General features: G+C 46.9%; 1 protein-coding gene across 1 annotated transcript; it reads left to right on the plus strand.

Annotated features, from left to right (window-relative positions):
* Positions 1 to 24,967: 24,967 nt before the first annotated feature.
* LOC138350740 (dynein heavy chain-like) lies at positions 24,968 to 25,672 on the plus strand. The gene has a single exon (XM_069301950.1). It carries the CDS (start codon positions 24,968 to 24,970, stop codon positions 25,670 to 25,672), a length of 705 nt encoding a protein of 234 aa, XP_069158051.1.
* Positions 25,673 to 26,059: the final 387 nt, after the last annotated feature.

Consider the following 26,059-nt stretch of genomic DNA (forward strand, 5'->3'; position numbering starts at 1 on the left):
ACAAAATGATGTAGCAGGGGCTGGTGGCGATGATGAGAGGTGGCGAGGTGTCTATGTGGCAACGAGGCGAGGTGTGTGAGCTTGGGAGGGAGGCAAGGTGGCGACACTAGTCAAACAATTGTAGTCTTTTTTTTTCACCAATTCCTCTTGAATAACTGTACAACACCCACAATAATCAGTTGATAGTTGCGACGATGACTGACCACGATTTCAGTACCTTGAACACTCACAAAGCTTAGATACTGTCAGCTTGGGTGGCGGTGGTGGTGGTGGGTGCAGGTTCCCACGTGGTGGCACGAGATTCAAAAATGGCTGGCGCAGAAGCTTTCTTCCTCCTCACTGATGAATTAACGTTCAAACAGGAAATTATTGACCCTTACTGCTGAGACGTTGGCCTGGAGTAGTGGTTGATGGCAGGACCCCGGTCTGGCACAATATTTGATGCGTGGGTGGCAGGATGGCGGCTATGGAGGCGGCTGATTGCGGTGGCAGCGGTGGCGGCTGTACTGTGAACACAAGGCGATGCTGGGTACTTGAATTTTCGTTTCCAGAAAAAAATTTCTGGGTCCCACTGCTACTACCAGTATTCGTTTGCCTTGTTCGGGTTGAATGTAAACACAGTAGTCGCTTCTGTATATTTATTGACCGAGACAACAAGGAATATATCTGGCCAGCCGAGGTCCACCTACTCTGAGTCAGTGAGGAGAACTGAGGCTGCTGGAAGCATGGCTGATGCTCCTCTGTCTGGCATGATGTCAGAGGCCTACTTGCCTGTGATTGGTTATATTCCAACTGACATAGAATTTGAGTATAACACATTACTGCCACCCTCCACTTCTGCCACCCGGCACTACTGCCACCCTCTACTACTGCCACCCTTCACTACTGCCACCCTCCACTACTGCCACCCTCCACTACTGCCACCCTCCACTACTGCCACCCTCCACTACTGCCACCCTCCACTACAGCCACCCTCCACTACAGCCACCCTCCACTACTGCCACCCTCCACTACTGCCACCATCCACTACTGCCACCCTCCACTACCGCCACCCTCCACTACTGCCACCCTCCACTACCGTCACCCTCTACTACTGCCACCCTCCACTACTGCCACCCTCCACTACTGCCACCCTCCACTACGGCCACCCTCCACTACTGCCACCCTCCACTACTGCCACCATCCACTACTGCCACCCTCCACTACTGCCACCCTCCACTATTGCCACCCTCCATTACTGCCACCCTCCACTACTGCCACCCTCCACTACTGCCACCCTCTACTACTGCCACCCTCCACTACTGCCACCCTCTACTACTGCCACCCTCCATTACTGCCACCCTCCACTACTGCCACCCTCCATTACTGCCACCCTCTACTACTGCCACCCTGCACTACTGCCACCCTCTACTACTGCCACCCTCTACTACTGCCACCCTCCACTACTGCCACCCTCTACTACTGCCACCCTCCATTACTGCCACCCTTCATTACTGCCACCCTCCACTTCTGCCACCCTGCACTACTGCCACCCTCTATTACTGCCACCCTCTACTACTGCCACCCTCCACTACTGCCACCCTCTACTACTGCCACCCTCCACTACTGCCACCCTCCACCTCAGCCACCCTCTACTACTGCCACCCTCTACTACTGCCACCCTCCATTACTGCCACCCTCCATTACTGCCACCCTCCACTTCTGCCACCCTGCACTACTGCCACCCTCTATTACTGCCACCCTCTACTACTGCCACCCTCTACTACTGCCACCCTCCACTACTGCCACCCTCCACTACTGCCACCCTCTACTACTGCCACCCTCCATTACTGCCACCCTCCATTACTGCCACCCTCTACTACTGCCACCCTCTACTACTGCCACCCTCCATTACTGCCACCCTCTACTACTGCCACCCTCCATTACTGCCACCCTCCACTACTGCCACCCTCCACTACTGCCACCCTCCACTTCTGCCACCCTCTACTACTGCCACTCTCCATTACTGCCACCCTTCATTACTGCCACTCTCCATTATTGCCACCCTCTACTACTGCCACCCTCCATTACTGCCACCCTCCACTACTGCCACCCTCTACTACTGCCACCCTCCATTACTGCCACCCTCCACTATTGCCACTCTCCACTACTGCCACCCTCTACTACTGCCACCCTCCACTACCGCCACCCTCCACTACTGCCACCCTCCACTACCGTCACCCTCTACTACTGCCACCCTCCACTACTGCCACCCTACACTACTGCCACCCTCCACTACTGCCACCCTCCACTACTGCCACCCTCCACTACGGCCACCCTCCACTACTGCCACCCTCCACTACTGCCACCATCCACTACTGCCACCCTCCACTACTGCCACCCTCCACTATTGCCACACTCCATTACTGCTACCCTCCACTACTGCCACCCTCCACTACTGCCACCCTCTACTACTGCCACCCTCCACTACTGCCACCCTCTACTACTGCCACCGTCCATTACTGCCACCCTTCATTACTGCCACTCTCCATTACTGCCACCCTCTACTACTGCCACCCTGCACTACTGCCACCCTCTACTACTGCCACCCTCTACTACTGCCACCCTCCACTACTGCCACCCTCTACTACTGCCACCCTCCATTACTGCCACCCTTCATTACTGCCACCCTCCACTTCTGCCACCCTGCACTACTGCCACCCTCTATTACTGCCACCCTCTACTACTGCCACCCTCCACTACTGCCACCCTCTACTACTGCCACCTTCCACTACTGCCACCCTCCACTTCTGCCACCCTCTACTACTGCCACCCTCTACTACTGCCACCCTCCATTACTGCCACCCTCCATTACTGCCACCCTCCACTTCTGCCACCCTGCACTACTGCCACCCTCTACTACTGCCACCCTCTACTACTGCCACCCTCCATTACTGCCACCCTTCATTACTGCCACCCTCCATTACTGCCACCCTCTACTACTGCCACCCTCCATTACTGCCACCCTCCACTACTGCCACCCTCCACTACTGCCACCCTCCACTACTGCCACCCTCCACTACTGCCACCCTCCACTTCTGCCACCCTCTACTACTGCCACTCTCCATTACTGCCACCCTTCATTACTGCCACCCTCCATTACTGCCACCCTCTACTACTGCCACCCTCTACTACTGCCACCCTCCATTACTGCCACCCTCCACTACTGCCACTCTCCACTACTGCCACCCTCTACTACTGCCACCCTCCACTACTGCCACCCTCCACTACTGCCACTCTCCACTACTGCCACCCTCTACTACTGCCACCCTCTACTACTGCCACCCTCCACTACTGCCACCCTCCACTATTGCCACCCTCCACTACTGCCACCCTCCACTACTGCCACCCTCCACTACTGCCACCCTCTACTACTGCCACCCTCCACTACTGCCAACCTCTACTACTGCCACCCTCCACTACTGCCACCCTCTACTACTGACACCCTCCACTACTGCCACCCTCTACTACTGCCACCCTCCACTACTGCCACCCTTCATTACTGCCACCCTCCACTACTGCCACCCTCCACTACTGCCACCCTCCACTACTGCCACCCTCCACTACTGCCACCCTTCACTACTGCCACCCTCCACTACTGCCACCCTCCACTACTGCCACCCTCCACTACTGCCACCCTCCACTACTGCCACCCTTCATTACCGCCACCCTAAACTACTGCCACCCTCTACTACTGCCACCCTCCACTACTGCCACCCTCCACTACTGCCACCCTCCACTACTGCCACCCTCTACTACTGCCACCCTCCACTACTGCCACCCTCCACTTCTGCCACCCTCTACTACTGCCACCCTCTACTACTGCCACCCTTCATTACTGCCACCCTCCATTACTGCCACCCTCTACTACTGCCACCCTCCATTACTGCCACCCTCCACTACTGCCACCCTCTACTACTGCCACCCTCCACTACTGCCACCCTCTACTACTGACACCCTCCACTACTGCCACCCTCTACTACTGCCACCCTCCACTACTGCCACCCTTCATTACTGCCACCCTCCACTACTGCCACCCTCCACTACTGCCACCCTCCACTACTGCCACCCTCCACTACTGCCACCCTTCACTACTGCCACCCTCCACTACTGCCACCCTCCACTACTGCCACCCTCCACTACTGCCACCCTCCACTACTGCCACCCTTCATTACCGCCACCCTAAACTACTGCCACCCTCTACTACTGCCACCCTCCACTACTGCCACCCTCCACTACTGCCACCCTCCACTACTGCCACCCTCTACTACTGCCACCCTCCACTACTGCCACCCTCCACTTCTGCCACCCTCTACTACTGCCACTCTCCATTACTGCCACCCTTCATTACTGCCACCCTCCATTACTGCCACCCTCTACTACTGCCACCCTCCATTACTGCCACCCTCCACTACTGCCACCCTCTACTACTGCCACCCTCCATTACTGCCACCCTCCACTACTGCCACTCTCCACTACTGCCGCCCTCTACTACTGCCACCTTCCACTACTGCCACCCTCCACTACTGCCACTCTCCACTACTGCCACCCTCCACTACTGCCACTCTCCACTACTGCCACCCTCTACTACTGCCACCCTCCACTACTGCCACCCTCCACTACTGCCACCCTCCACTACTGCCACCCTAAACTACTGCCACCCTCCACTACTGCCACCCTCTACTACTGCCACCCTCCACTACTGCCACCCTCTACTACTGCCACCCTCCACTACTGCCACCCTCTACTACTGCCACCCTCCACTACTGCCACCCTCTACTACTGCCACCCTCCACTACTGCCACCCTTCATTACTGCCACCCTCCACTACTGCCACCCTCTACTACTGCCACCCTCCACTACTGCCACCCTCCACTACTGCCACCCTTCACTACTGCCACCCTCCACTACTGCCACCCTCCACTACTGCCACCCTCCACTACTGCCACCCTTCATTACTGCCACCCTCCACTACTGCCACCCTCTACTACTGCCACCCTTCACTACTGCCACCCTCCACTACTGCCACCCTCCACTACTGCCACCCTCTACTACTGCCACCCTCCACTACTGCCACCCTCCACTACTGCCACCCTCTACTACTGCCACCCTCCACTACCGCCACCCTCCACTACTGCCACCCTCTACTACTGCCACCCTTCATTACTGCCACCCTCCACTACTGCCACCCTCTACTACAGCCACCCTCCACTACTGCCACCCTTCATTACTGCCACCCTCCACTACTGCCACCCTCCATTACTGTCACCCTCCACTACTGCCACCCTCCACTACTGCCACCCTCCACTACTGCCACCCTCCACTACTGCCACCCTTCAATACTGCCAACCTCCACTACTGCCACCCTCCACTACTGCCACCCTCTACTACTGCCACCCTCCACTTCTGCCACCCTCTACTACTGGCACCCTCCACTACTGCCACCCTTCATTACTGCCACCCTTCATTACTGCCACCCTCCACTTCTGCCACCCTCTACTTCTGCCACCCTCCACTATTGCCACCCTTCATTACTGCCACCCTCCACTACTGCCACCCTCTACTACTGCCACCCTCCACTACTGCCACCCTTCATTACTGCCACCCTCCACTACTGCCACCCTCCACTACCGCCACCCTCCACTACCGCCACCCTCCACTACCGTCTCCCTCTACTACTGCCACCCTCCACTACTGCCACCCTCCACTACTGCCACCCTCCACTACTGCCACCCTCCATTACTGCCACCTCCCACTACTGCCACCCTCCACTACTGCTACCCTCCACTACTGCCACCCTCCATTACTGCCACCCTCCATTACTGCCACCTCCCACTACTGCCACCCTCCACTACTGCCACCCTCCATTACTGCCACTCTCCATTACTGCCACCCTCCACTACTGGATTGTATTCTGATATTAAATGGTCTAATAGCCCTCTTTTGAACTGATAGTCCGGGGTCGTGTAACCAGCATGTAGACTGATTCCGGATAGTCTTTCAACCCGCTTGTAGACTAATAAGCCATGGTCTTGTAAGCCACTTGAAGACTGAGAGGCCATGATTTTGAAACCCGCTTGTAGACTGATTGTTCATCGTCTTGTAACCCTCCTGTAGACTTGTGGGCCACAGTCTTGTTACCCGCTTGTAGATTTATTCACTATAATCGTGTAACCCGCCTGTAAACTGATAGGCATTGGTTTTGTAACCTGCTTGTCGACTGATAAGCTATGGTCATGTGACCTACTTGTACAATGACAGGCCATCGTCTTGTAACCCGCTTGTAGACTGATAGACCAAGTTCTTGTAACCAGCTTGTAGACTGATTTCAGATAGTCTAATAGGCTTGTAGACTAATAGGCCATGGTCTTGAAAGCCACTTGAAGATTGAGAGGTCATGATTTTCAAACCTGCTTGTAGATTAATAGGTCAGTCTTATAACCCGCTTGTAGACTGATAGTCCATGGTCTTGTTACCCGGTTGTAAACTGATAGGCTATGGTCTTCAAACCAGCTTGTATACAAACGAGCCATGTTCTTGTAACCCGCTTGTAGACTGATATGCCTTGGTCTTGTAACCCGCCAATGACTGATAACCAATTGTCTTCTAACGTACTTGTTGACTGATAGACTATGATCTTGTAACCAGCTTGTAGACTGATATACTGATAGCGGGTCTTGTAACCTGCTTGTAGACTGATAGGTCATTGTCTTGTAGACCGCTTGGAGAATGATCGACCGTTGTCTTGTAGACCACTTGTAGACTGAAAGGCCATCGTCTTGTAACCCACTTGTAGACCAATAGATCATGATCTTGTTACCCGCTTGTAAACTTATAGGTCATCATCTTGTAACCCGCTTCTAGATTGATATCCGATAGTCTTTTAACCCCCCTTGTAGACTTATAGACCATGCATGGTCTTGTAACCCGCTTGCAGCTTGACAAGTCATGGTAGTGTAACTCGCTTGTAGACTGATATGCTATGATCATGTAACCCGATTGTAGACTGATAGGACATGGTCTAGTAACCCACTTGTTAACTGATAGGTTATGGTCTTGTAACCTGCTTGTAGAATGTTAGGGATGATCTCGCAATACGCTTGTAGACTGACAGGCCTTGGACTTGTAACCTGCTTGTAGACTGATAGTCCATGGTCTTGTGACCCGCTTGTAGATTGATAAGCAATGGTCTTCTAACCTGCTTGTAGACTGAGTCACTATGGTCTTGTAACCCACTTGTATACTGATAGGCCTTGGTATTGTAACCCATTTGTAAACTGGTAGGTCATGGTCTTGTATCCCGCTTGTATTCACATAGACCATGGTCGTATAACCCACTTGTAGACTGATAGACAACGGTCTTGTAACCCGCTTGTAGTTTTATTGTGACTTACAACGGTCTTGTAACCCGCTTGTAGTTTTATTGTGACCGTAATATTGACCATCGCCACTTGTAGATTTGAAAACTTCTATACCTTAGTCTTGTAACCTTCATGTAGAGTAGTAGTCCATAATCTTTTACCCCACTGAAAGACAAATAAACCAAAGTCATGCAACCTGCAAGTAGACCAATAGAGTAACCTTTCAACTCCCACTGACTAACAGACAATAGTCTGGAATTATTCACTATAACCCGACTTTGTCTGGTGTCTCTCTCTCTCTCTCTCTCTCTTGGCTGGCAACACAATATTACTCCTCTCATACCAATACACTTTGAGGCACTCATTTTTTTCTCATTGCACTCATAAGTTAGTTTTGTGTTGCATTTCGAGTTTGACTGCTTTCTAACTAGTCAGTTGCACGACTCAACCGACGATTGAATCCAATGCACTGCTGTATTAGCATCTGCACATGATTTAAGCTCTAATAACAGTTCCACCAACGTCTTAAGGATATAAAACTGTTCTGCTCTGCAAATCATGCTCTGATTTGCTACAGAAATGCTCTGCAAATCAAGGGACTCAGAATTTGTAATGACCATCCCAATAACATCAAAGGCTGTACCTCACTCAACCAGTTTAAGAGAAAAACTAAGTACTACCTCGTAAATGTCAACCAATGTCTTTCTATTTTCAAACATTATTGATTAGTGATCAAATTTTTTAACTGCTGATATCTGCCATGTATAATCTTAAAGAAAATTGTGATCTTCTGTTTATTTAGTAGAAATTCCTTTTGCAGTTCTGTTGCATTTTTTGCTGTTCTATCCATCATATATTTATTATCATTATCTTTTTCTTTTTTTTTCTTTCCTTTTAAATTCAATTTATGCTTTTGATCTCAATTAGTATTAAGTTTTAGTCTAAGTTTTTTCCCCACACCTTGCCTGAAGCGCTCTACGTATTAGTGGCTTCAGGCATTGTATGTACTAGCTCTATCTGTTAATCCGACATAATGTTTGTAACTCATTTTCAATGTATGTTCCTTTACCTGAACAAATATCTTATTTTATCTTTTCTTATCTAACCTATCAGTGGTGGCCAGACTTGCCGCTTCCGCCCCTTCCATCTTGAACAAACTTTCCCGAACTTTCCTGTGAGGTGCAAGGTGCCATCTCAACACTCTTCTTCTCGCAGTAACTTTACCCAAACGTAAACTTCAATTTTGAAAGTTTGTAAGAGATGAGAGCAGGCGAGAAATATTGTCGAAACTCGATATTTGTGCTTGAAGGCCCAGCAGGGTAAGTGAGGGCACAAGTTAGCACAAACTAATATAACGTAACTAATATATATAATAGAAAGTCGATTGTGGATAATTAATATCATATTAAAATTAAAAATAAAATATGTATGGTGGAATTGAACTATATGTGATTATAATTCAAGATGGGATCAATCAGAGAATAATATTAAATAAAGGGATGTTGCCGGATTATAAAATAAAAAGCTGTCTGTTTTTTTCCTTTATTGACAACAGAAGGAAGTATCTGGTAATAAAGTAGTATCGACGACAGAAATAATAACGTCTGCTGATACATTATTGACAGCAGGATGAGGAGAGACTGGAGAAGCAGCAATATTGAAAACAGTAGGAATAGTTTCTGACGATGCATTATTATCAATAGAATGAATAGTGCCTTGCATAAAGTAGTATTAACAACACGATGATCTGCGCCTGGTGATGCAGCACTTGTGACAACGGGAAGAAAAATGCGTAGAATTAAAAAATCAGTGACTACAGACTAGTGAGGTGTAGCTCTCTGTGTTCTGCCAGTTAGTTTTATACAGTCGACGAAAAGTATTCCTTTATTCCTCAAATCCGTGGAATATGCAAAATGGTAACGCCGCATTTGTTGTTGTCGTAATCAAAACACCACACACCGGTTTATATAATTAACACTGCTATCGAAAGGAATACTGAGTAGAGCAGTGAATATAAACGAATAAATTGTAGATTAATGAAAAAGAAGAAGGTTCTCCTTTTGTGCTGAAGAGTTTACCTTTTATGTAAACGACATAATGTGTGATAAATTTAAGTATTGACTTTTTTGTTTTATAAAATAACATATAAATACAATTAAAAGGCAAGGATGGAAGCATGGAAGCACCATAACAGTGTCGAACACCGCAGGACACATAACTAATAACAGAGCACCATACCAATATAAAACAAAATACCAAACAAATACAGAAATATAAAAACATCAATATATAAAATACAAACACCAATACATAATATACAAACACCAATACATAAACATACAAACATCAATACATAAACATAAAAACTCCAGTGTAATACACAGACACGCACCAGGGTACAAACCGATATGCGCACAAAGGGAACATAAATACACAAATGAAAACAATATATTCATGATGCTAATACATGGACCCAGGGCACAGCGCATAGACGCGCGCACCATATGGACAACACCACACAATCGGAACACCGATAAGGTATCGCAAATACTAATCACACACAGCACAGAACAATAATGCAGAAATACATAAGATATAAGAACATATAAAATGGACCTCAACAAATGGAGGCCGTTAGCACCACCAATATGATTAGATGCAAGTACTAGAAGGCAATACCAGGGTAGCCTTCGACCCCGAAACATACAGCCATCCACAGATAAACAGGACAATAGAAGGGAACACGGTCAAATGAAAGGCCAGACACAAGACCTGAATTAACAACAAATATGAAAAACGCACCGGACCCATCACACAACACACACCCAGAACAATCCGCACAAGCAAGGAGGGGAGATACCTCCAAATCTCGCTACAAGGCACGCACACAAAGAAAGTCCACAAAAACAGTAGAGGTCAAAGCACAAAGGCAACACATGAAAAAACATTAACCTGCATTTAACCATCACACAAGACATACGAATTAAACAACCAAACGTCAAGAAACACACACAAGCATGCCTAAGCAGAGTCGCAGCTCCTGCCCACAAAACATTAACACCAACAGTAATTGGACAGGTAATTGTTCAATAATTCTGGATATTCCCTCGGAAAAACACTCACACACCTCCGAGGAGCAGGAGGGCTCGAAGAAGAGAAAACCACTAAAGGAGGGGCGACAGTCCCTGGTATCTTCAATACCAACTGCAAATCACTTCCTTCTCGCCCACTGGCACCAAGGTCCACTAACCCCCCCCCCCCCCCCCATCGAACCACCTGCACTGGGGGGTTCCAGAGGCTGGGACTGGCGAGAAAGTAACTTCACCACAACCCGGCTCCTCGATATCCACCGCCTCATGCACCACATGCACCGTAGGTATGATAGAGCCCAGTAGGCTCAGGAATCTGTACACCAGTTGATTGACAGTTGAGAGGCGGGACCAAAGAGCCAAAGCTCAACCCCCGCAAGCACAATTAGGTGAGTACACCCACACTATCCTTCATTTTCTCCAGCGATTCCTCACCACCAAGGGGCTGTAACCTGGGAGCGCCCTACCATATTTTCAGTTTAGGGACAAGCTCAGCCATATGCGATGCTTCTAGAGTCCGTTGAGGGGGACGAACACCTTCCATCGAAGTGTCAGCTGGAAGAGCCACATGGGAAAAGGGGGCAATCCCCACCTCAAGTGGCTCCACAGGGGGAGCAACCACACTAGACCTGCACACTACAGCAGAAGGGGACACATTTAAAGGAGGCACCTCCACCACCATCACCTTCGCCACCACGTGAACCTCCACCTGCCCACTTGGCTTGACACACGGCCCGTCTGGCTCAGCAACATCTAAACACACCGGCGGGCAGGCGACCCCCTGTGCTACAGGCCGTTCCACGCCTCCTCGCTCATCTCTGGCACACCTACACACACAGGCCCATCGTCCAGATTGCTAGGGGGCAAGACAACACCCCAAGACAACATCCCCACTGGGTCTTCCTGGGTTGGAATAGCGGAAAATCACGTTCTCTAAAAATAGTGATACGGTCAGCTCCACCTATTACACACGTCGCCGCCGGGTGATCCGTACTTCCACATCTATAACACATACGGGGCTGGTCAGTATACTGACATGGGAGAGTAAACCCCAACAGGGAAATCGACGAGGGTATATTCCACAACAGGAACATTGTCAGAGTCCTGGTGCCAGCAAGCATTCCTTTACATTACCCAGCTTTATTCCACTGAACTCTCAATACCTTCCAAAACAGCCCAAACAGCCGGGTCAAAAGCCCATCCGTCATTTCAAAAGAGGCACCATGTACTGCCATATGCATCAAAGTCATACTTAAGTTTACTACCTGTACTGTGTCTATATCATCAGGCATAGAGAAAGAACACACCCTCACACTGCTCGAGAAAATTCTGGAACAAATCTTGGCGGCAAAATTTAGCCACTACACGGCGGTTATGAATGATCTGCACTCCCTCAAATTCTGCCAACTACTGGACACTGAGCACCTCCACGAGCGAAATTCCAACCGCCGTATGATCCACAGGTGTAAAAGACTCGAGTCCAGTTGACAAAGTCCACATCAGTGGAAGCAATTACAACCTCTTCCCGGAGCATGCATACCCAGCCCCAGCTGGGTACCACACAATGCACGGAACAGGCACCCAACCACCGACTCCAAGCCTCGCTTGTCAACTGAGAATTAGACGGTAACACGTCCGCTCCCTCTGGCAACCAGTTAACGAATCCCGTATTGAAAAATTTGACTGTTGAGGCAGATGACGGGACAACACGCACAAAGCTCTACCTCGATCGTTGTCACCCATCAATCAATAACAGCAATGCACGAATGTTGTTTTCGTAATAAGAGTATATTGCAAACATTTAAATTAGCGAATATTGTATATATAAATTATTCAAAAAATGTTTTCAGGAAGTAATTACACATCAGTACAGAAATAGACAGTAGAATCCGAAAGTATTATTATGAATTATCATTTAATATTACTGACAGATGAAAGACAAAGTAAAATTAATAGGGACTGTGTGACGTGTATTTCATTCCTGAGAACAACTATTATTGAATTAGTTAATTTGGTAATTAATACAAAACGTTATAGTATGAATAGTTGACCAAATAATTACGCGAGACGCAGAATTAGGCAGAGACAGAGACACACAGACACACAAACACATAGACACAGGATGTACAGGAACTCGTGACTGAGTGGACAGGGCTTGGGGGGTCATAGTCGTAAGGGCCCGGGTTCGATTCCCGTCCAAGGCAGAAAGAAATGGGCAGAGTTTCTTTTCATCCAGATGCCCTTTTTCACCTAGCAGTAAATAGGTACCTGGGAGTTAGACAGCTGCTGCGGGCTGCTTCCTTGGTGTGTGTGTTAGAGAAATATATGTAGTAGACAATAGAGAAAAATGTATTGGTTAGAATGGTTGGGTGTAAGAGATTATAGCACGATTCTGCAGGCACAAATAGTAAATACACTGAGATGTACTGGCATAGAGACACTGGCACAGTCACACAGAGACAGACGCACAGAGTCAGATGTGGAGGGAGAAACAAGGGTGGGGACGTCGGCCCGTGAATTAGCATAGAATCTCGGGATATGTACGTGTCAAAGAGCCAAAACATAGTTGTGAGATTTTTTTCTACGCCTACCTCCCTTAGGAGGTGGACTACAAGTTTAAAGGCTGCTCACGGCAGATAAGCATGAGTCCAATAGAAAAAGGAAAAGCGGGAGCAAACCGAAAGGCCTCCACCACTAGGGGTGAAAACCTGTCCACAATAGGCCGCTGGCTCCTCCTAGTTAAACAGGACGTTAAAACTAATAAAGGGTAACCGACGGGTTCTCACAATCAAATATTTATATTTGATGTGGCGCTATGAATTGGATTTCGAATTCCCAAGAACAGCCGTCATATCAAGATCACATCAACATTTAATTGTAATATGCAGAAATATGGTGGAATAATATGGTTGAAGGGTTGACATCAAAGACCGTTTTCTATAACATAACAATTTATTAATAACAAGAGACTAACTACTACATTACCGAGTTTACGATATGTTAATGTCCATCCAGTGGCACGATAACAACCAGCTAAATAGCAACCCTTGCTGTGCGGCTGCATACTTAACTAACCTGAACACAGGTGTGCCCACTGATGACGCAATATTGCAAATCAAAGAAAAATATCACAGACTAAGTTACACCACAGCGAATGGTTACATTATTGTCCATCAAGTGGCATTTGCAACACAGCTATTCAACAGCCCCTCGAGAAGTGACAGCAGGCACCATCTTGCTGACACTTCGGGCTGACAACATGAACTAACTGAACAAATGAAGGATATCCACTGAAGACACAAGCATGCAATCAATAGTGTCTCGGTTTCCCTGACAGCTACTATAATCACAAGCTTAGGGGTCCTCCTGCCCCCCAGGAGTGACCCACGTAACTAGGCGGGTAGTCCAACAGTGACCCCCCTATCACAACCCAGTGTGAACACTCCCTACAAGAAGTTGTAGGGAGTGTTCTTTGCAACTCCCTACAAGAAGTTGCCCTGTAAATAATAACAAAGACAGGCAAGGCGGGATTCTGGGACACAGCTCCACAAATCCCTAGATTACTCTACTCTCGTCACCAGACGACAACAAAAAAAATTGCCTTAAGTGATTAATTTCGTTAATTGACTGATCGCAGCAGTCAGCAGCAAAGTACTACGGTAATCACAAACAATTGTCTCACACTAGACAATAACATGTTGATACTCTACGTTAATCATTAACACTTGTCTCTCTTGTTAACAATAACTCAAACTTATATTACATCACACTTGACTCCTGGCAAGTATTCAGTGAGTAATTCTCAATTAAGGTCAAACGGTCCACTAATTACATCCCCATTGAGTTACGTTAACTAAGCCTACCCTAACTTGGTAGCTTCTCAACAGTCTGTGTCAAAAAATTACTAGTGAGTGTTAATTACCCTAATTAACTCCGAGCCATCAATTAACTGTCACCAGGACCGATAATTAATCATCCATAAATACGTCTCACTCCGCACTGCCTAAGCAGGTCTCATCAAACACTGTGAATTCACGGGAAAGGAGTTAATTACCCCTAATTAACAAGATGTGCCTTTTATCCACTGTCCTCAGACAGGATATGATTAATACAACGATTTATGCTAGCTCCATGACCTCACTTTACCGAGTCATCTGAGCCCTCAGATGTTAATTACGCCACTAATTAACATGAGCTACTAATTGCCATACCCCAGAAAGGTAATTAGTGTCGAGCAAATTACGTTAACACAAATACTGACAGACTGACAGATCCTCTCCCACTACGTGAATTCATGATGAGAAGGCTAATTACATAATTAGCTAGAGTGGTCAATTAGTTGTCACACGGACAATTAATTGCTCCCGAGACGTATCTCACTCAAGCTCAACGCTGTTCTCTCTCATAACAGCCCTCACTCACTCCACAATAAGTGTGCACCCCTTATCCAGTTAATTCCCCAATTATTAACTCACTGAATCCTTAAGTCCTCAACACAACTTAAAGAAACAAAGTAACCCCAGTGTTACATAGGTCACACTACAATGGCATGCAACAACACAAATGCACTGCTCACATACGGTTGCGGCTACTGCAACTCGTTAATTACTGTGCCCACACAATAATGACACACGGTTGTGCAACACACAAGAGTATACCAATATTACTGCCCCCTTTTCTTGCAACCGTTGCAAAGGACTACTGTGAACACACACTTACCTCAGCAAGGCAATTAACCAATCAATTGCCTGCTCTCATTAAGTACTGTGAATTCCCCTGAATAATTCTAGAGGTCCCTTAAACCCTCAACACAGCTACCAGGGCAACAATAATATTGTATAAACTGATAACAACACTGCACAAACCTGCAACATAATGATGCCGTCAGCATACCCCACATGCTAATGACATCATTAGGCAATCAGTCAGCAATCACATCTACTGACTCACCACAAATTCACATAATCAATGAAAATTATATCATCAGGTAAATGTATCTCTAACTACACAGACCTTAGGGGTTCCCACTGACATCCCTGCAACCTGGCCTGCCTACCTCTAATGATACAATTATATGCGGTACTCTATGGCGTTAATCAAGTCTGAACGATTATATAGAATCGACAGGCTGGATCACTTATATGGTAAATCTCTACACTGACCGGTTACATACTCGAGTCAGTCTACACACACATATATAAATATAACTACAGTGTGGTCCCGTGTACAACATCTATCGCCAGGTACCGCCCTACCATTCACCTGGACGTGCTACAGACAGCTGTCTCTCAGCTGCTTCCCTAGCCTGGCGAGGCTATGAGACAACTCTTACCGGGAATTTCCACCGGTACTCATCACACTGTACACAATGATAATTTTACTCACGTCTAACCTCCTCCTTTCACTCATTTCCCAGGTCACTACCACTCTAGCTGTCAACACTTAGCTTGCTCCTCATGCGTCGACAAGATGTGGCCCTAGGCTGTCCCGGGAAAGTGGCCAAGTGGCCCAAGGAGGTGGCCAAGGCATGTGGCCACCGCATGGCCCACAGCACCCCTCCCGAGCTGAGAGGGGGGGGGGGGTAGCCAGCGCGCGGGCAGGCGGGTGGGGTAGCCGGCGCGTGGGCGGGCGGGTGGCCGGGCCATGCAGCCGGGCGGCCTGGGGTGGCCTGTGGGTGGCCCCTGGGCATACACACGTGGTTGAGGAATCACCAACAACTCCAGCAAACCAGAGCCTGCCTTGCTCTACACTGGGGTGACAATGGCCGGCGGCGTCCCCACACTGACACCGCCTGGCGGAATTCAAAGTCCCACAGGGGCCTGTAATCTCACCACAATTACACTAGGAGGCCCTGTACGTACTCCGCCAATTGTCATCAACACTAGACAGGTTATTTGAACCACCTGTTACCCCATGAGGCTCTGCCAGCTGCCTCATGGGTGCCCACTGTCTCTGAGGCTATTTTACTGGTCCTTCCGTACCTCGTCGGCCCTCAAATTTCACGAAAATGGGGCCTAGACACAACCTGGGATGGCAGGAGTGCCATCCCTGCCAGTTAACACGGTAACGTCTGCAATTAATGGGGGTGGAGGGGGAAAATTCCCCCCCTCCACCCAGACACGTCCTCGTCCTCCTGCTACCCTGCTCAGACTGACGATTTCCCGGGCTAAGGAAACTCAAAATGCCCATACCTCCTCCCTATTTTGTCTTGACCAATCGGCACGAAGCTGGCACTGTTCCCTCGTGCCGCTACCAATCACAGCCTTTCGCGCCGAAACACAGCTCGGAGCATACATGCCTACCCCAATCACAGGCCTCAGGCATCCCGTGACGTCACAAGGAGGGGGAGGCCTAAAGACAAGATGCATTGTCTCACATGTTGGGGGGGGGGGCAACGTTCACCCCACTCTCCCCCCACCTAACGGTTTTAGTAAAGTACCACACATACCACTTCACTCTCACCTCCTCATCCTATTTCACAGAAACAGGAAAATCTCTGTAATTCTCTCTACCGAGCAATCACAGACTTCTAACCAGTCCCATCCGACAGTCCTTAACATAAGCTTTCATTCAACACCCCACAAGTATATGTTAGTTTGAAAGCTTCAGTTTCTAGAGTCCCTAGAGCGACTAGCCTAATCTAGAAACTAGGAAAACTAGCTGAGGGAATCTAGATTCCCTCACAATAGTCTTGGCCCTAGGCAGTGTACAGCTACGCAGTGATAGTATCATAGTGAATTCTTAGAACGTTAGATAAGAACAATTACAGAAGAACGAGTCTTGGCAGCACAGTGCCACCAGTGAGGAGAGCAGCATTGGACCATGTGGGAAGAACAACATTGTGAGCAGTCGATCGAACCCCAATATATATACTCATATAAATTGTGCTTGGCTGGGGTGGTTATCAATGTAGTGGTACCCTCTCTAAGGTCATCAATAAGGTGTACAGATTGATTTTAAATATTAATTGAGAATATATCATAGTTCTGTAAAAGCCAGAGTATAGAGATCCATATCAAACTAGGTTCCCTGCAGTTCAGGGAAGAAGGAAGTTGACATCTACGTGGGAGTGACCCCACTACCCTCTCCCCCTAAACACACACACACACACACACACAAGGAATGGTCGAACAAATGGTTGTTAGAGTTTAACCCAAGCAAATGTAATGTAATGAAGATAGGTGTAGGAAACAGGAGACCAGATACAGGGTATCATTTGGGAGTTGAAATACTTCAAGAGTCAGAGAGAGACAGAGAGAGAAATACCTGGGGGTTGATATCATGCCAGACCTGTCCCCTGAAGCTCATATCAAGAGGATAACATCAGCGGCATATGCCAGGTTTGCTAACATAAGAACGGCCTTTAGAAACTTGTTTAAGGAATCTTTCAGAACTTTGTATACCACATATGTCAGACCAATCCTGGAGTATGCGGCTCCAGCATAGAGTCCATATCTAGTCAAACATAAGACCAAACTGGAAAAGGTTCAAAGGTTTGCTGCCAGACTAGTACCCAAACTGAAGGGTATGAACTACGTGGAGAGACTACGGGAATTAAACCTCACGTCACTGGGAGACATGAGTTAGAGAGGACATGATCACCACATACACGATTCTCAAAGGAATTGATAGGATAGATGAAGACAAACTATTTAACACAAGGGGCTCGCACACTAAGGGGCATAAGTGGAAATTGAGTGCCCAAATGAGCCATAGAGACCTTAGAAAGAATTTTTTCAACATGGACCAGTCCAGTTCAGTGGAGAGACATGGACATAAATGCAATTAAAGAGATTCTTAGAGGAGTAAAGATGGAGAGGGCTGACCCAAACATTGAAAAGGTTTTCAGGATTGAACAGTACAACAGGGACATAGACCAATTGATAAAGGTGGTATTCACGAGCAAGAACACAAAAGAGGACCTGTTAGCAAGGAAGAGCAGACTAGTGAATGTGTCGAAGTTCAAAACAGTATTCCTGTAGAGAGATATGACACAGGAAGAAAGAATGAGGGCAGCAGCCACAAGGACACAGCACAGGGAGAGAGAAAGGAATCAGGAAACCACATCCCCAAACCCTGCAATTCCAGGGGTGGGGGGGGGGAGTGGGGAACCCTCCGCAACCAGTTCAACAGCCCCAATGAGAGAAGAACCACTCCCACCTCCCACCCAATAGAAGTCCTACTAGTCCCAACCCCTGCCTGCCCCTCACCAAGTGCCCACCTGGGGAACTCTCCCCCCCACTCCTCTCTCTTTCCAGTACCTCCCTTCTTCCTCACCCCACCCCAAGCCCTCCCTCCTCCCGCACCCCTTCAAGCCCCCCCCCCTTCAACTCCACCTCCCCGACCCCTCCCTTCTCCCCCATGCCCTCCCTTCTTCCCCATCCCCAAGGCCTCTGTTCTCTCCCCCTTTTCTAAGCCCTCCCTTCTACCCCACTCCCCTAAGCCCCACATTCTCCCTCATCCCCCTCAACCCTCCCTTCTCCCCCCACTCCCCTAGAGCCCCACATTCTCTCTCATCTCCCAAAGCCCCCCTTCTCCCCCACCCCCTGAAGCCCTCCCCCCATCTTCTGCCCCCCAAGACCCCCCCCCTCATCTCCTGCAATGCCCTCCCTTTTCCCCCACTTTAGCAGCCATTTAAATTTCCCCATTTACATATTTTTCCAGGGCAGGATAGTGAAGGGGCGGGGATACTAGCAGGGCAGGATAGTGAAGGGGCGGGGATACTAGCAGGGCAGGATAGTGAAGGGGCGGGGATACTAGCAGGGCAGGATAGTGAAGGGTCGGGGATACTAGCAGAGCAGGATAGTGAAGGGGCGGGGATACTATCAGGGCAGGATAGTGAAGGGACGGGGATACTATCAGGGCAGGATAGTGAAGGGACGGGGGTACTATCAGGGCAGGATAGTGAAGGGACGGGGATACTATCAGGGCAGGAGAGTGAAGGGGCAGGGATACTATTAGGGCAGGAGAGTGAAGGGGCGAGGATACTATCAGGGCAGGAGAGTAAAGGGGCGAGGATACTATCAGGGCAGGAGAGTGAAGGGACGGGGATACTAGCAGAGCAGGATAGTGAAGGGGCGGGGATACTATCAGGGCAGGAGAGTGAAGGGGCAGGGATACTATCAGGGCAGAAGAGTGAAGGGGCTGGGATACTATCAGGGCAGGATAGTGAAGGGGCAGGGATACTATCAGGGCAGGAGAGTTAAGGGGGCGTGAAGAACATCAGGACAAGAGAGTGGAGGGGCGGGAACCCAGCAAACACTGAACGTTTTCTGACGTTTTTATTTGGTAGGAGAGAGGTGAGACTGAAACTAATTATATTAAGTCGTGTTTTTAGCGTATAAAATACGTTAATTTCTGTCAATCAGATCGAGGTATGTACTCACCTATTTGTGCTCGCAGGATCGATCATTGGCTCTTGGATCCCGCCTTTCCAGCCATCGGTTCTTTACAGCAATGATTCCTGTCCCATTTCCCTATTATACCTAATTTTAAAAGTATGAATAGAGTTTGCTTCCACAACCTGTTCCCCAAGTGCATTCCATTTTTCCACTACTCTCACGCTAAAAGAAAACTTCCTAACATCTCTGTGACTCATCTGAGTTTCCAGTTTCCACCCATGTCCCCTCGTTCTGTTATTATTACGTGTGAACATTTCATCTATTTCCACTTTGTCAATTCCCCTGAGTATTTTATATGTTCCTATCATATCTCCTCTCTCCCTTCTTTTCTCTAGTGTCGTAAGGTTCAGTTCCCTCAGACGCTCTTCATATCCCATCCCCCGTAACTCTGGGACAAGTCTCGTCGCAAACCTCTGGACCTTCTCCAGTTTCCTTATGTGTTTCTTCAGGTGGGGGCTCCATGATGGCGCGGCATACTCTAAGACTGGTCTCACGTAGGCAGTGTAAAGCGCCCTAAAAGCCTCCTCACTTAGGTTTCTGAATGAAGTTCTAGTTTTCGCCAGTGTAGAGTACGCTGCTGTCGTTATCCTATTTATATGTATCTCAGGAGTTAGATTAGGTGTCACATCCACTCCCATCTCTTTCTCGAATCGTTTCAGGTAGGCAGTTCCCCTTCATTGTGTACTGTCCTTTAGTCGTCTATCACCTGATCCCATTTCCATAACTTTACAGGTACTGGTGTTGAACGCCAGTAGTCATTTCCCCTGGCCATCTCTGCAACCTGTTTAAGTCCTCTTGGAGGATCCTACGATCCTCATCTGTCACAACTCTTCTCATTAATTTTGCGTCATCCATAAACATTGACATGTATGATTCCACTCCTGTAAACATATCATTTACGTAAATTAGAAAGAGGATTGGGCCCAGCACCGATCCTTGAGGTACTCCACTCGTTACTGTTCGCCAGTCCGACTTCTCGCCCCTTACCATTACCCTCTGACTCCTACCTGTTAGCTAGTTCCTCACCCATGCTAGGGCCTTTCCGCTTACTCCTGCCTGCCTCTCAAGATTGTAAAGCAGTCTCATGTGCGGTACTGTATCAAAGGCCTTTGGCAGTCAAGAAATATGCAGTCTGCCCAGCCTTCTCTGTCCTGCCTTATCCTTATTACTTTGTCATAGAATTCTAAAAAGTTTGTTTGGCATGATTTCCCTGTCCAGAACCCATGTTGGTGCTTGTTTACAAACCAAATGCTCTCCAGGTGCTCAACAAGTCTCAGCGTCAAGTCTTATGTGACGGTGTGTTAGGGTGTATGACAGTGTGTATGGGTGTATGACAATAAAAATGGGTGAATGACAGCGTGAATGGGGGTCTAATGGTGTGCATAGGTGTATGACGGTTTGTTAGGGTGTAAGATGTTGTGTATCATCACACTCTCACAGTGTTTGAGAGTGTATGATGGTGTTGATGGGTGTATTATGGTGTGTATGGGTGTATGACAGTGTGTATTGTTACATGACAATGTGTATGGGTGTATGATGATGTGAATGGGTGTATGATGGTATGTATGTCAGTGTGTATGAGTGTATGATAGTGTGTATAATAGTGTGTTTGGGTGTATATAGTGTGCAGAGGTGTATGACGGTTTGTTAGGGTGTACGATGTTGTGTATCATCACACTCTCACAGTGTTTGAGAGCGTATGATGGTGTTGATGGGTGTATTATGGTGTGTATGGGTGTATGACCATAAGCCTGCTGCATCCTCGGTTCCAGTCCAGAAGCGGAGCTTCAAGAGATCCATAACCTTTAAGCACTTTTTGTATCAACCAATGTATATCTTGTAACCTTTAAATACATAAATATATATATATATATATATATATATATATATATATATATATATATATATATATATATATATATATATATATATATATATATATATATATATATATATATATATATATATATATATATATATATATATATATATATATATATATATAACTGAAAACTCACACCCCAGAAGTGACTCGAACCCATACTCCCAGGAGCTAACGCAACTGGTATGTACAAGACGCCTTAATCCACTTGACCATCACGACCGGACATAATGAGGTGATAGCCTAAGCTATTTGAACCACCCCACCGCCGGCACTCGGATAGTAATCTTGGGCATAGCATTTTACCAAATCACCTCATTCTTTGGGGCACACTTGAGGAACACAAATGAGTTTTCAGTTGCATATTGTCCTGGGGACCATTTAGGCTTGTTCGCATTTGTGTTCCTCACGTGTGCCCCAAAGAATGAGGTGATTTGGTAAAATGCTATGCCCAAGATTACTATCCGAGTGCCGGCGGTGGGGTGGTTCAAATAGCTTAGGCTATCACCTCATTATGTCCGGTCGTGATGGTCAAGTGGATTAAGGCGTCTTGTACATACCAGTTGCGTTAGCTCCTGGGAGTATGGGTTCGAGTCACTTCTGGGGTGTGAGTTTTCAGTTGCATATTGTCCTGGGGACCATTCAGGCTTGTTCGCATATATATATATATATATATATATATATATATATATATATATATATATATATATATATAGATATATATAGATGTAACAGTCATGGAAAGGAGCGGAGGTTTCCACAGTGCAGTCTACACTAAGGAAACAAACATAGGAATGTGCCTAAATGCCAACAGCGACTGCCCAGACAGGTACAAGAGGAGTGTTGTTAACGCTTATGTCGACCGTGCTTCAGCCACAGCTCAGAATGGAAGCAAGTCGATGAGGAAATCTGTAGGGTAAAGCAGGTCCTAGTCAACAACGGCTTCTCCAATGGTCTCATTGAAGATATCATAAGAAGGAAGGTGAAACGCCATGCAACCTCTGAAGAGACAACTAACACAACACCTGAACCCCCCTATTAGACTATTTTACAGGAACTTCTTTTCCACAGCTCATAAAACAGAGGAAAGGGTCCTGAAAGATATTGTTAATAGAAACGTTATCCCTACAGACAAAAATCAGATGATACAATTGACGATTTACTATAAAACCAAGAAAACGGACAACCTACTCATGAGAAACTCTCCAGACACAAAGCAGAACGCTTTAAAAGAGACCAATGTCGTCTATGCCTTCAAATGCCCACTTGGGGACTGTAAGCTTCAAAGAACTCAGTATATAGGCAAGACAACAACATCTCTTTCCAGGCGATTAACGTTGCATAAGCAACAGGGCTCCATTAAGGAACATATAATCTCTTCCCACAACTAGACCATCACCAGAGAAGTCTTAATAAAAAACACGGAAATCATCGATAGATACAGCGATAGCAGGCTGCTTGATATCTGCGAGGCACTACACATTAAGAAGTCAACACCAGCAATCAACAGCCAATTAATGCACAACTATATTCTACCTACTTCAAGATTCCGCACCAATATAGAAGCATCAAGAAATATGGGACAATAGGCCTTTTGCATTTACTTCTATTCTTCCCCTTTAAATTTACCCAATATTACCCAATATTTCGTGTTCTATCTTGTGTTGAAAGTTTGTTTTCACCTCATCCAAAACTGTTGTAACATATCACCTCACCCAAATGCAGATATATAAAATGAAAAGCCGTTTGAATTATAGCATAGTAAGAACTCTGTTTAAGTGTTTGCAGGTTATAGTTGTGTGTGTGTAAACTAAAGTCTTTGAAAATGTAGTAAGTTATTACGAAACACTTTCAAGTGTCGCGTCAGACTACAAATAATAATGAATTTTGGAGAATTGATTTTTCAATTACCGTCGACAGTGAAAAGAAACATAAGAAATATTGAGAAAATTCGTGTTAGAATTATTAATCTTACTTTTTCGGTCATATTTCGGTCATATTTCGACAGTTCCTGAGCTGTCGATGTGGCTAAAAATGTCTCACCCCCATCGAAGTCTCTCTATTTTACTTCTGCCCATTCAGTGATTGTCACCCACTTAGTCAGCTCCTTCACTTAGTCAACTCCTTCACTTTGTCAGCTCCTTCACTTAGTCAGTTCCTTCATTTAGTCAGCTGCCTTTGTGTTTTGTCAGCATTGCAGAGATGGCATTGCTGGCCCGAGACGGCTAAAGAAGATAACAATAAATGTCGACGATTCTTTTCCCAGAACCCACTCCCAGTGAGAATGTTGTAGAACCTTAAAGTCGACTAAAATATATTTTTATTGAGTTTTAACCATTTATATATTTCACTATTTAGCTTCATGCACAGGTTAATAACAATACATAATATGTGCTTGAGCTCTCACTACTGGTTTAGGTTATTTCTCGACCCAAATGAGTCCTGGAAACATGGGAATTATTCCATTAAAATATCTATTTAGTATTCATGATTGGGATTTGCCATTAGCATATTGGAATTAGACATGTGTCTCATTCCATTCGTGCTTGATGTACTTATAGTTTCCCTGCTCCCATCCGTTTCTGTCTTCATTGTCTCCTCTCCCATATTATTATTCTTTCCTGATATTCTTCCCGCCCCCAACATTCTCCAGCATTGATAATCTCCCTAACATTCTCCAGCATTGATAATCTCCCCGACCCCATCATTATTACACCCAACTACCACTATCATACACCTATACACACTATATACACCCAAACACACTATTATACACACCATCATACACTCATACACACTGACATACATACCATCATACACCCATTCACATCATCATACACCCATACACATTGTCATGTAACAATACACAGTCATACACCCCTACACACCATAATACACCCATCAACACCATCATACACTGTGGGAGTGTGATGATACACAACATCGTATACCCTAACAAACCGGGTGTCTGATGGTGTGTATACACCTATGCACACCATCAGACACCCATTTTTATTGTCATACACCCATACACACTGTCATACACCCTAACACACCGTCACATACCTCGATATGATTGACTGAAATTAACGTATTTTATACGTTAAAAAGGCAACTTAATATAATTAGTTTCAGAAGGGGCAGGGTTCTCACCCCGTTCACTCTTCTGCCCTGTTGGTTCACTATTCTGCCCTGATGGTTCACTATTCTGCCCTGATGGTTCACTCTTCTGTCCTGATGGTTCACTATTCTGCCCTGATGGTTCACTCTTCTGTCCTGATGGTTCACTATTCTGCCCTGATGGTTCACTATTCTGCCCTGATGGTTAACTATTCTGCCCTGATGGTTCACTATTCTGCCCTGATGGTTCACTATTCTGCCCTGATGGTTCACTATTCTGCCCTGATGGTTCACTATTCTGCCCTGATGGTTAACTATTCTGCCCTGATGGTTCACTATTCTGCCCTGATGGTTCACTATTCTGCCCTGATGGTTAACTATTCTGCCCTGATGGTTAACTATTCTGCCCTGATGGTTCACTATTCTGCCCTGATGGTTCACTATTCTGCCCTGATGGTTAACTATTCTGCCCTGATGGTTAACTATTCTGCCCTGATGGTTCACTATTCTGCCCTGATGGTTCACTATTCTGCCCTGATGGTTAACTATTCTGCCCTGATTGTTCACTATTCTGCCTTGATGGTTAACTATTCTGCCCTGATGGTTCACTATTCTGCCCTGATGGTTCACTATTCTGCCCTGATGGTTAACTATTCTGTCCTGATGGTTCACTATTCTGCCCTGATGGTTAACTATTCTGCCCTGATGGTTCACTATTCTGCCCTAATAGTCTCCCCAACCATTCACTCTCCTGACCTGATAGTGTTTGGAAGTGGATGATAGTGGTGGTGAAGGTTTATAGTGGTGGTGGTGGTGGTTGATAGTGCTTGTGAAGGTTTATTGTAGTGGTGGTGGTGGTTCATAGTGGTGGAGAAGGTTTATAGTGGTGGTGGTGGTTGATGTTGGTGGTGAAGGTTTATAGAGGTGGTGGTGGTTGATAGTGGTGGTGGGTACCACCACCAACCACTATCAACGACCACCACCCCCATCAACCACCACCACAACCATCAACAACCACCACTTTCAACCACGAACACCAACCATTATCAACCACCACCACTATCATCAACCACCACCACCACTATCAACCACCACCAACCACTATCGACAACCACTACCACTATCAACTACCTCCACTACCACTATCAACCAACACCAACCACTTTC

The sequence above is a fragment of the Procambarus clarkii genome, chromosome 47 (genome assembly GCF_040958095.1).
Source record: "Procambarus clarkii isolate CNS0578487 chromosome 47, FALCON_Pclarkii_2.0, whole genome shotgun sequence".
Classification (NCBI taxonomy): domain Eukaryota; kingdom Metazoa; phylum Arthropoda; class Malacostraca; order Decapoda; family Cambaridae; genus Procambarus; species Procambarus clarkii.

Bases quoted from the DNA above. Each gene is read 5' to 3' on its own strand.
- LOC138350740 (XM_069301950.1), top strand. From the start codon at position 24,968: ATGGTTCACTATTCTGCCCTGATGGTTCACTCTTCTGTCCTGATGGTT.